Below are 13111 nucleotides of genomic sequence, written 5' to 3' on the forward strand. Positions count from 1 at the left end.
ACTGCTCCCAACAGGGCACAGTATGGAATAAGAACTCAAAGATACCTGACAAATGAATGAACAAACACACAAGCACCTATGGTAGACATGGAAAGTAAGCCCAGGTCCCTTCTTCCCTCCCTGCCTCTCATTAAAGCAAGTTAACAAATAGAAACACATTAGACTGATAAAATGAAATAATATATGCAAAAGCATGTTTAACATTGTGAATGTGGGAGTTACAAATATATATGAAAACAGTAGTTCCTCCTTATCTGAGGTTTCAATTACCCTCACCATGGACCAAAACTATTAAATGGAAAATTCTGGAAATAATCCAGCTGGGCATAATGGCACATGCCTATAATCCCAGTGATTTGGAAGGCTGAGGCAGGAGGATTTCAAATTCTAGGCCCGTCTTGGCAACATAGCAAGACCATCTCAAAAAATAAAAATAAAAATAAATGGGGATGTAGCTCAGAACCTTTGAGGTTCAAACCCCAGTACCAAGAAAAAAATCAAAATAGATTATAGAAAGTAGAAAGGTGGTTCTCAAGGACTAGAGGGGAAGGGAATTATATTTAATGGGCACAGAGTTTCAGTTTTACAAGATTAAAATGTTCTAGAGATTTACAGTACAACAGTGTAAATATACTCAACATTACTAAACTATACACTCTTTTAAAAAGTTAAATTCAATGTTATGGGTTTTTAACAACCATAAAAAAATCTTGAAAGCATTTTTAAAAATAAAATTATTCCCAAGACAGATATCATTCAAGAAAGTAAAAGAACAAATGAGAAGAAGGGGGAAAGGGAAAAGTACCAATCACAGAGTCCATATAGTTAGCTCAGAGTCCACACTGGGTGCAGGGCTGGGGAAGGAGCAGAAATGTATCCTCCTGCTAGAACCCTGGCTCCAGGGAGGAATGTGGACACCCTTAGGCAGAAGACTTCACTCTTCACTCTCTCAGTGCTTCTACCTCTGGAAAACAGAGGTGGTCTTCACTGCTACATTGCAGCACAGTGTTCCCAGTCAAGATCAGAGAAATGAGCATCTAAACAGCATGGCAAGACGCATGCAATGCTCTGTGATCCTTATCACAACTGCTGATCTTAGAGAACTACCCACTGCTCTGGCCAAGTTCTATGCCTGCGGTTTTGGAGCCCACAAATGCGCCCAGCAACTAAAGCCAGCAGTGTCCTACCCAATGTTATCCTGACAACCTTTGACATGAAAGGATAACGTCAGAAATAGTCCTTTACACAGAAATCCCATGCCCTAGTTCTTGACAGCTGTAATTACAACCCAAACAGCTTTTGAAAGGGAAAGGAGAGAGGGAAAGAGGGAGAGAAGGAGAGAGGGAGAGAGGGAGAGAGGGAGAGAGAAAGAGTGGGAGGCAGGTGCACACCAACAGCCTGGACTTAGCAGTAAATTGCAGGGTTTGGTTAAGACATGCAATCAGAGCACTTGCAATTAATGGCGGCCAATATAAACAAAAGACTGGACAGTGGACAGACAGACCAAACAGCTTTCTGGCCAATTAATTTCTCCCTCTAATTTAATGAACTGCTCATTAAGTGCTGGAAGCAGCTTTAGGGAAGGGGCCTGCAAGAAGAGGCACATGGGCTGCAAGGACTGGCAGGTGATAAAGGAATAGGAGACAGAGACCAGTCAAGCCCCAAATGCCTCTGGATCACATGTCCAGCCTTCCCCTGCTTGTAAGTGATGTTTTCCTGTGTTTCTGTTTGTTCTGAAAAATTGTGTTTCTAGCTGGGCACAGTAGTACACTCCTGTAATCCCAGCAGATGAGAAGGTTAATCAGGAAGATTACAAGTTCAAGGACAGCCTGGGCAATTTATTAAGACCCTGTCTCAAAATAAGCAAAAAGGGCCAGGGTATGGCTCAGTAGTAAAGACTCCCTGGGTTTAATTTCCAATACTGCAAAAATAGATAATTTTAAAAAGGCTAGGGATGTGGCTCAGTGGTAGAGAATCCCTGGGTTCAATCCACCCTACAACCAAAAAACAAAAAAGTCAGTTGTGCTTTTGCCATTGACTCCCTTACTAGGACATTGCCATATCCTAAGTATTGGTTCTCCAGCTCTCCAGCTGTGACCATGACTCATTCAGTGTCACAAAGAGCCTCCAGCAGGAATTCGAAAGGGCCGTTAGAGTCTTGGGGAGGAAATCCCACCTCTACCTGTTTACAGCAGCCTGACCTAGAATTATTTAACGTGCCCAAGGTTTCATGTCATCATCTGTAAAATGAAATAATAAGCCAGGTGCAGTGGTACACACCTGCAATCCCAGCGATTCAGGAGGCTGAGGCAGGAGGATCACAAGCTTGAGGTCAGACTTAATAACCTAGCAAAGGCCCTAAGCAACTTAGTGAGACCCTGTCTCAAAATAAAAAATAAAAAGTCCAGGAGATATAGCTCAGTGGTAAAGTGTCCCTGGGCTCAATCTCAAGTACCAAAAAAAATTTAAAAAGTAATAACAATAGCCTCATCCCATGTAGTCAAATATTAAATAATAAAACATTGTTTCAATATCAAAACACCTAGCAAAGCACCTGACACATAAGTAGCTATTACTATTTGTAGACATACTACTTTCATAACCAGAGTAACCAGAGTGATATTAGCAACATATTCCATCCTCAGTCAAACACAAATAAAAGGACTTTCTTTGGTTGACATGCCAGCTCCAGAGCAAGCCCTTGCGATCATAACAGCAACAATCTTAACAATGATAACACTCCCAAATATTCCCTAGACAAGTCCCTTGAGATTTTTATAAATGTTTTAATTTTATTATTTTTTTAAATTTTATTTTATTCTGAGGATTGAACTCTGGGGTTCACTACTACTGAGCCACATCCTCAATCCTTTTTTTATTTTCATTTTGAGACAGGGTCTCGCTAAGTTGCCCTGGCTGGTCTCGACCCTGTGATCCTCCTGCCTCAGCCTCCAGAGTTTCTGATGACAGATGTGTGCCTCTGAGCCTGACAGGCCTCTATGATTTCTATCTCAGAAGGCAAAGGAAGAGAAGAAGCAGCCTGGAATATAGATCATCAAGCCTGCAGCCTAAAGGATAGAAATTAGCAAGTTCCCATGAGGCAAAATGAAAAAATTCATTCAGGCCATATATCTGTCCCTTCCTGGACCTTTGTGACACCTCACTATACCTCTATGAATTTCAGTTAACCTAGAAAATCCAGATGACATGATCCCCCACTTCACAGCTTGCTGTGAACATTAAAGGAAATTCCTCATGTGAAAGTACTTTGAAGCTACTTGCTCATAAGTCCATGAAAAACAGGATTGTTATATTTAATATTTAATAGTAGTCTCAATAAATTCAACTTCATAATTTAAAAAGATGGGAGGACTGAGTCACTAAAAAAATATTTTGTTAGGCTGATGAACTGCTCAGAAAAACAGCAATGAACAGCTTATTTTATTCCCAATGTTGCTGTGACTGAGTTGAAGTTTCCATTGATCAGATGAAGAATTGACTGAAAGTAAAACTAACAAAGCAAACCAAAGGTCCCAGCTCTAGTTATATGCTTCCCACTTAGGTAGGAGATTTTTCTAAAGGACACAAGTAATAAGTTCAACCCAGGCTCCATTCAGAGATGACTAATGCAGTCACCTCTAAAACCAATTTTCTTTAAAAAAAAAAATCATAATCCATTTGACTAATCCCAAACCTACCTTTAAAATGCACAGGTCTAAGGTAATTTTTCCTGTTCCAGTGCAGAGCACATGGACAACTTTCCTTCACAGTGGACAGAAGACAATTTGCTTCTCGTTCAATCTCTGCTCTGCGTACCCAGGCAGAAAGCAACAGGTTGGAATTTATAATAAATTGTTCTGGAGTACACAAAATGGCAGAAGAGAATGCACACAAAGCAGTCAACCAAGGAAATTTGGTTGAAATCTCACATATATTCTTAAAAATCAAGCAAATCTCATATTCTACACCATAAAAACTGGTTTTCAAAAACCATTTTGAGTCAGTTTCCAGCTAGTTAATTACTAAATGTTTTCCCTAAAATCTTTCAGTACAAGCAACACTTCACCATTCTCCTTCACTACCTGACCAACCACCACTGTATATCACAGTGTGCAGAGCTGCAGGACACACAAAGGGAAGATGGTACCCCTCAGATAGCACATCCATTTTAACCTTGGTCTTTTATCAAGACCAAGCATCTAATTCAGAATCACTTCCTGGATGATACAGGGAGAAGGGGTCTGGGGCCTGCAAAGTGTGTAGCCATCCAATCTGGCACCTCTAGCACTACCTGAAATGGACAGAAGCTAGGATGCTTGAATTCTAGCTCCACACATCCCCACCAACAACCACTCACCCGGATCCGTCGCATGGCAGCCACAATCTCCACCCTGCTGTTGGGTCTCGGCACATCTAGGCTTCCTACATACTGTGGGAAGGAAGCAAACACACAGTGAGAAGAGGAAGGGCAAGTGTCCCTAAGAATATTAGTGCTGGATGGACCTTTGGAAGTCACCCAGTTAAAAACCAAAAAGATGTTTTGATTGGGGGTACTTTTTTTTTTCAGTACTAGCGATTGAACCTAATACTGCTCTACCTCTGAACTACATCCTCAGCTATTTTAAATTTCTACTTTTGAGACAAAATCTCGATAAGTTGCCCAGACTGGCCTCAAACTTGCAATCCTCCTGCTTCAGTCTCCTGAGTCACTAGGATTACAGGCATGCATCACCACACCTGACTTTAATAGTTTTTTATTAAAATATCTAACCTGACTATACTTTTATTTTAACACCAAATTACACACAGTTAAGTGTTTAATACATAAGTATTTTCTTGCCATAAACAATTCAAATACATAACAGAAATATGCAGAGCAAATGAATAAAGTTCTTGCTTTCAACAGTTATTGATATATATCACTCTGTACATGAAGAACATATATTCATAGAAACAAGGGAGAGTTATTCTATGTAAAAAGGTTCACATTACATTATTCTGCAACTTGTTTTTCTGTGTTTTTCTTTGTTTGTTTGTTTACTTTTAGTATAACTTGGGCATCTTTCTACACCACGGCATACAAGTCTATCTCATGCATTATAAGGCAATGTCACTGTGCTTCCATGATGTCACCTCTTTTACAAATCTTTGAGTTTGCCAAAGTAGCTCTTTAGGCTGGACTCCTAGAAGCGAGATTGCTGGATCAAAAGTGCAAATAATCTCAACTTTTTTTTCCTTGCGGTGCTGGGGATTGAACCCAGGGCCTTGTGCTTGCAAGGCAAGCACTCTACCAACTGAGCTATATCCCCAGCCCAGTATAGATAATCTCTAGATATCATTCCTTATAAGGATAAAACAAAAAAGAAGACAATCCAACACATATGGACACACATGAAGCAAATATAATATTGACTGCCATTAAATAGACTCACTGAAATTTGCTTTTCTTGTTTACACACAAATCACATAAAAATAGTGCAAGATATATCCAAGAAATTAACATCCTCATAATAGCTTAAAGTCTACCCAAGCAAAGACTGCATTAGTAGGTAAGGCAAGAATAGGACTGTTATAGGGTGCCACTGCAATTGTAATCCCAGTGACTAGAGAGATTGAGGCAGGAGGATCACATGTTCCAGGGCAGCCTGAACAACTTAGTGAGACCTTATCTCAAAATCAAATAAAAAGGGATGGGAATGTAGTCCAGGGGTAGAGCTGCCCTGGGTTCAATCCCTAGTACCACCAAGATAAAAAAAAAAAAAGAAGAAGGAAGAAGAAAAATAAAGAGGAGGAGGAGGAGGAAAGGAAGGAAGGAAGGAAGGCAGGAAGAAAGAAGACAGGATGGCCATGTGTGGAGGAAAGTTATTTCTGTGACTGTGGAAAAATAAAATTTTTCCCCACATTTGGACTTAAGGCCTGGGGCCAGTGAGGAGAGTTTCAAAAATTAAATACTGCAAATGGATTTCCCCTAGTATTGATCCACAGTTTGTGCTGATACACTGAAGAACATGATTCCGAGCAGACAATGAGCTGACTGGTAAGCAGCATGCCCGGGGGACAGCACCACCATGGCACACAGGGAGCAACATGCTTATTGATAAAGGACCTTACAACTGACTGGGGTAAACAAAGCCCCTAGATCCAATGATGTGGTCTGATTTAACTATGGTTAGCATTTCTCCCTGCTGAACTCTGCTGGGGCCACATGGTCTGTCAATATGTCAATGACCCACACAGCCAGGAATGACATGAGGCCCCAGTTTGTGATTGCCCAACCTCAAAGGTCCTCTAGTCCAGGGGACAGTTTCCACACTCCCTCTCTGGAATGCCACATGGCTGATCTCTCCTGCCCTGAACTCTGTATAATCAGGAACTCAAACCTTTAGGGGCTTGTGTTTCCCTTCACCATCACAAGAGGCTCAGGACCTCAGGACTAAGCAAGTTCACCTGTTATGGAGGAGCATAGAAACAGTACCATCCTCCCACGATGATCCCTGCCAGCCCAGGAAAGAAGCTGCTGCCCAGTGAGTTCCACCATTGAGCCTAAACACAAACACCCACAGGGGACCCATCCCCTCCCTCTCCCGGCACCCAAACCAATCTCTCCCTCCTCAGGGAGGGGCACTGCTAGACAGAGAAAGCTGAAGCAGTCAGGATACAGGGAAGGAGAGGCTTCAGGGTTTCCTCACAAGGGAACAGAAGAATTCTGTGTGCAAACGACTCACATTAAAGACACCTAACATCTTTGCTAGACAAGTGCCTCTCTCACTCCATCAGCCCCCACCCAAGCTGGTATGTGTGCACACACGCCACACGCCTACACACACACTTGCTATATACATGTGCTCACACATCTCCCAAGCCACCCACCCACCTCACACTGCACACCCACTAATATATCACACTTACTCTTCTTCCTTCCTTTGCAGTTGTGCAGACAATCACGAATATGCCCTTCTGAGAATGTGTATGGAGCAGATAATCCATTTTCACTAAACTGCACCTTAAGGTCAGCCAAAGAGATTAAAAGGACATACAAACTAGGAATCAGGTCTATGCCTCCTAGATAAAAGTTAAAAATCTACGTTAAAAACATGAATCAAGCCAGGTGCAGTGGCACCCCTAATCCTAGCAACTCAGGAAGCTGAGGCAGGAGGATTACAAATTCAAGGCCAGCCTCAGCAACTTAGTGAGACCTTCTGCAATTTAGTGAGTCTGTGTCAAGATAAAAAAAAAATTTTTTTTAAGGGCTGGGAATGTGGCTTAGTGGTAAAGCAGCCCTGGGTTTAATCCCTATTACCAAAACAATAACAACATGAATCAAGAAGAGAACAACAGTACCAGGGAAGCAAAGAAAGGATCAAAAAGCCAACTTCTCAGGACAAAATCCAGAGGGTACGGTAAGTGAATATACTTTTTATTTTGATATAGGTCTTGCTAAATTGCTAAAACTGGCCTCCAACTTGCATCCCTCCTGTCTCAGCCTCCTGAGTAGCTGGGATTACAGGGATGCCCTGCCACACTCAGTCCTAAGCCTCTGTCTTGAGGCAAAATGTGAGTAACAGTCTGAAATCAGAAACACTTGCTGGAGGGTGATCCTTAAAAATCACTCAACTTCGGTGGTCAACATCACCACCACTTCTGTGGTAAACTAAACCTACTGGAGTAGCCTCCTACCTGAAGTTGGAAAGTTGGCCCCTGGGCCTGAACCTCATCCCCCAGCTGAGCTAACACCCTTCAGAAATGGAGGTTTCTGTTACTGCCTATAGGAATCAGGCAAAAAAAACTTCCTGCCTTCAGCCAAAGGCGGATGCTCTGTGGGAAGTTTCACTCAAAGGAGACATTTCCTTTATCTCCCTCTTCTTCAGAATACTGAATTCCAAATGCTCCTAGGTTAAGGTGAGTTGGTCCAATGCCTGGGCATTGGAGGAACAATTTCCAAAATGAAAACTCATGCTTTCTTTCTGTCCATCCCCCACATGGTGTTCCTCCCCTAGCTTCCTTGTCCTGATTATCAGTCCCCAGGAATTCCACCTGTGTGTCAAGCCTAAAACCTGGGTATCATCCTTGAAAGGCTGTTCCATTAATCACCAGCTTATCAGTGACTGAGGCTGTTAATTCTCTCCCCTCCACCTCTCTGTCTACACTGCCACCACCAGATGCCAGAAAACCTTGTCCTATCACTTAAGCTGCACAATGGCCTCCTCTCTGGCTTCTCTACTGCCTCTGAGACCCTCTCCACAAGAGTTCCAGAGAGATCTCTTTAAAATGCAAATTAGATCCTTTTACTGCCTTGCTTAAGAATCTCCCATGTTTGCTTCCATCTGCTCTGAAGATGACAATCAAAATCTTCAGCACCAACTACACAGTCTGCATGGTCTCACATCAGTGGCCTCTCCAATTATTTTCAAGTTCCTTGCTGGTGAGGTAGCTCAGTGGTAGATCCCTTGTCTAGGATGTGTGAAGCCCTGGATTAAACTGCAGTACAGGAGGTAGGTGGACAGGAATTGCTCAACACACACTTTATATCTTCACATTCAAGGGCTTCTGTACATGCTCTTCCCTGTGACTGTGTCATAACACTCCTCTTCTAGCCTCTCTCATACAGTTCTTCTTAATCTCTACCTCCCCTTCCTGACTCCCAGGGAATGTGATGCCTAGGCTTCCATAACCTGCTACAATTCTCCTCTATAGCACCAACATTTGGCTAAATACATGTATTCATCACTGGTTAGACTATGCCAGTCACAGGCCCAGGCACAAAGGAGATGCTCAAAACATGTTTGATTAACAGGAATCCTCCAAGAATGCTCTTGGGAGAATCTCTACTCTGAGAAGGGGCAAAAGGACTCTGCCTGGTCTTCTGGTACTGGCATCCTAAAGCCTGCTTCTTCCAGTCAGACACGCCCTCCTATATAGTCCTGTTTTAATTTTATAAATGTGCCTGACTTTTATCCAGGTACTTGAACTGGACCTAAGCCAGGCATTCTTATACCTGCAATGAATATGCAATTCCTGGTTTACCAATAGATGGTAGTAAAATGAAACCTTTCTGTTGTTGGTTTTTTTAATCACCTGGCATTCTGTAAGACATCTGTAGCATTTCTGTGTCTGCCTTCCAGGATTCCCTGCAGGGCCTCAATTCAGAACATCTACCACAGAGTTGAAGGAGGTGGTGGGGTGGGGGTTGGGGGGTGAAATAAAGGAATTTTTAAAATATTAGGGTCTTTTTCACTAATACCCAGAAAGAAAAAAAATTATAAATAAGATGCAAATTGTATGGGTAATCAAGATGTAATATTATGTGTATCTGCTTTATTTGTGGTTTCATTTTCTAGATAAGCAAGAGTTAACTGCATATAAAATTAACCAAATTACGTCAAATATTTTTATAAGTTTCTGGATAGCCTCAGCCTCAGTACTTCATGAAGTGAGTTCATTTATTGCTTTCATGTCATTTTCTGGGAATTAGTTCTTGAAGACAACAATAAACTGAACTATAGGGCCTTCTGGTATATGAATCATAACACAAAAAGCAGAAAGACAAAACAGCTTGATGCAGTCACTAGTATAACATAATCACCACCCCAGACTTCTATGACTTTCTGCCATCATATTTCTATGGGAACTCTTTTATTTACAATGCTTCTGTCAGGTGTTTCCAGAGACAAAGTAAAAATTTGGATAGCAACCAAAGATAAACACATCAAATGATCCTGCTTTTGATAAGGCTAGAGTAGCTGGTATCAGATTAAGCCTCTCACAAATAACAAACACAAACTATTAACAAGAATTTACAATACAAACCAGCTGTGGTAGTGCACACCTGTAATCCCAGCAACTCTGAAGACTGAGACAAGTGGATCTCAAAATCAAGGCCAGCCGCAGCAACTTAGCAAGACCCTGTCTCAAAATTTAAAAAAGTGAAAAGAACTGGAGATGTAGCTCAGTGGTAGAGTAATAACTCTGAAGATCCTACAGAGATCAAAAATAGGCAGAGTTTGTCAGGTAATCAACTGGAATGAAGGGAAGTATACTAGGTAAAATTTGAGTTCTTACAGGGTGGTGCAAACCAACAGGAGTAGTATCAGCTAGAGTTCAGGCAGAAGAGCTCAATATGACAGCCTGGGGACTTGAACATCAGAGACTGGAACAATCAGAAGAGCTTGAAAGTGAGGCAGATGACTCCTAGACAGGAAGGAGCTGTAGAGCGAGTAGCCCCCAAATCTGTGAAAACCCCGAACAGGTTCTTGGAGACCCTGAATTGCACCTGTACACAGGGATCTCCAAGGGGCCCAGCAGAAGAGAGCATCTAGAAGAACAAGGAGACTGAGATCTTAACTGCTGCCCACCTCATGAAAGATAGGTTTAAGATTTAAGTGCAGTCAAGACAACTGCCTTTAAGAATAAGCAAATACTCTTCAGAAGGGAACAGCCAAGTCTTAGGCTATGGGTCTGTTAAAACTGACTGGCCAATGCAGGCAGGACCACAGGGAGGACAGAGCCCTATAAATGGGCATAACATAAAGGTCCACAGGGCTGCTGCATTCCCAACTGTCCTCTGAAAACTGCTCAGCTCTACAGCTTCAACTCATAGCATCTGCCACATGAGATGCAAGTGTAACCTCCTCCCTTTACACAGGACAGAAGCCTAAAGCAGTTAGCCAATGGTAAAGAAGCCTCTAGATTCCTCCCAAGCTCCCAGTTTCTGAACCAGGACCATCCCCCAACCTCTTGCATTCTTCCCAACTTTCTCCCTTGGGGATCCCAAACCAGATCTGGTTTCTACTCTGTACTCTGCCTACCTCTTCATATTCCTCTGGTCTCCTGGACACACCATATTCTCTACCCAATACACACACAAACATAAAGAAATTTGGACAGCCTGCTTGTGTCTAGAAATCACCAGTTGTGATGTGCCCATCTCAGTGAGTTTCTTTACCTATCCTGTCCTGAGACCTTCCAGATATACAGAATCACAGGCATAGAGGATTTCAAAAGAAAAAGGAACCATAGGAATCATGCCTAAGAGGTTATTTACAGAAGGATTGAAGAACAATTTGTGAAAGTATTTAGCACAGCTGGGTATACTGACAGGACTAACGAACATTCAGTATTATGATCCCATCCATAACCACTCGTTTTGACCTCTTGGTTTCTTCCCAGGGCTTAACATGCTCTGCCACAATGAGGTCTGCCTGGTTCACACGGTTACTGTCTTCCCCTAACAGAGTTGAACCCCTAAAGAGCTGGGACCTAGCCCTCTTATTCAGTATTCCCCACTATTAGAATAGGCCTGGGAGAGGAGGACTCAAGTATCTGCTGAATCAGTGAAGAGGAACTGGAGCCTGTAGGAGTTAAGTACCCTGCCCAAGGACACATCAGTTCAAGGCAGAACTTGGACTGGGAAGCCTACTTGGACTCTAGGTTTTCCAAAGGGAAAGTTGTTCCCTTCCTACGAAAACGCTCTGTGCACAGCTGAGTGTCCTGCTGAGCAAGATTATGAATGTGACCTGGGTGAAAGTTCTCGCCTCATTTAGCATGAAACAAAGCAGCATTAACTGCAGTGGCAGGAGCAGCTCCAGATTCCAGGGCACATACTCAGCAAATGACCTTCTACTGAATGTTGGGGGAAGGGGAAGAAAAAGAGAAAAGTTGCCTGGAGATGTCCCACTCCCACTTCTGAGGCCTGATTTGTTCTCCACAGGTGCTAAGATTCAGGGAAACAGTAGAGACAGGAAGCACCCATAGGGTCATTTACCAGAGTCTTTATGCAATGCAATCCAGACAGAAGCCTCAGTATGGATTCCTTCCCCCACTCCCACTTGCTCACACATACACACACCCCAGAAAAGCTTCCAATTTGCTTGAAATGCAGCTGCACACCACGTCTTTATTTATTTGTAGTTATTTCTTCCTCTCTCTCCCAGTCCCTCTGAAAAAGGAAGTACTATTTGAAGACCATCTGATGCTACTGTGTCACTATTGATCAGTGGCTCAGCAGGGCCGATGATGGGCCAGAGATCACAGCAGAATCCTTCCTGCTCCTCAACATTAAGGGGCTGGGTGTAAAATAATTATGCTGACTTGTTTTTATGCTAATGCCATGCGATTCTCTAAAAGGGACAGAGGGTAGGATAGAACCATCTAACGTGCCCATGGGAGACTGTCTTTTGGTTCTTTTAGTCTCCATTAGCAAAGGCTTAGATGGGTTGGTCTGATTATTATTCTTTATTATGAGGATCTGAGGGATACATTTAAGCAGGGAGGGAGCAGTAAGACAGAAAAACTGTTCTGGCTTTTTAACTCTCAGCTCCTGAATGAAAGCTTTGGCTCTGATTAAAATCTCTGGCTGGTGTCACAGAGGCAGGTGTGGAGCAAAGCCAGCACAGCATCCTGAGCAGGTAGCACTTTTTGTTGGTCCACCTGGATGCTTCCTTAGCCAGCAAGTTATTCATCATATGGGGGAAAAAAGGGAAAGTGAGAAAGTCCAAGACATGCTGAAGAGAAACACTGACAAAAGCTGAAGAACAATGAAATCACCTGTAAAACAGTCAGGTAAACCAGGAAGGGAGACATGAACAAAGAATACTGTGAAATCAATAGGGTGGTCAGATGAATAGCGTAGCGTAAGTGACCTAAAATGTCATGTCATCTAAACTTTCATTGAGATTGAGGTTCAGAGAAAGAATGGAGACATAACTTGATAGTGGTAGAATCGGAACCAGGGTGGGTTTTTCTCCCCTACCCTGCCAAACTAATGCCCCAACAGGAAACAAGCAGTCAGGATGAACATGTTCCAATGCCCATGGAAGCCTGGTTCACACTGCACTGAACTCAACTTGAACTGGATGAGGATGCCTGTGCACAGATACTCAAATAGTAGTGAGGTCAAAAACAAACCAATGAAAAACTGCAGGGTCCTGAGATTTGTAGGAAAAGACAAGCGATTATAATTTGGTTCATTCAAAAGACTTTGAGAAAGGAATTGATTGTGTTCATTAATGAAAATGGAGCAATGACAGTAAAAGAGGGAAAAATAATCCCACTATTGGAGAGAAACAAGGAACTAAAGTAAGCCTCCAGTGGAGAGGGATCTCTTATTCTTCAC

General features: G+C 42.5%; 1 protein-coding gene across 7 annotated transcripts in view; it reads right to left on the reverse strand.

Moving 5' to 3' along the window:
* Positions 1-13111, reverse strand: part of LOC124985172 (carboxyl-terminal PDZ ligand of neuronal nitric oxide synthase protein-like) — a 330263-nt gene that overhangs the window by 246511 nt on the left and 70641 nt on the right. For 6 of the 7 annotated variants that reach the window (XR_007108816.1, XM_047553666.1, XM_047553682.1 and 3 more), the window contains exon 2: positions 4358-4429. The exons of the other annotated variant lie outside the window; for it this stretch is intronic. Coding sequence is in view for 5 of the 6 variants with exons in the window: in XM_047553666.1 (XP_047409622.1) it covers positions 4358-4429 (72 nt within the window). In the remaining variant the exon portion in view is untranslated. The remainder of the gene's footprint in view (positions 1-4357; positions 4430-13111) is intronic. 7 annotated transcript variants of the gene reach the window in all.

The sequence above is a fragment of the Sciurus carolinensis genome, chromosome 1 (assembly GCF_902686445.1).
Source record: "Sciurus carolinensis chromosome 1, mSciCar1.2, whole genome shotgun sequence".
NCBI lineage: Eukaryota > Metazoa > Chordata > Mammalia > Rodentia > Sciuridae > Sciurus > Sciurus carolinensis.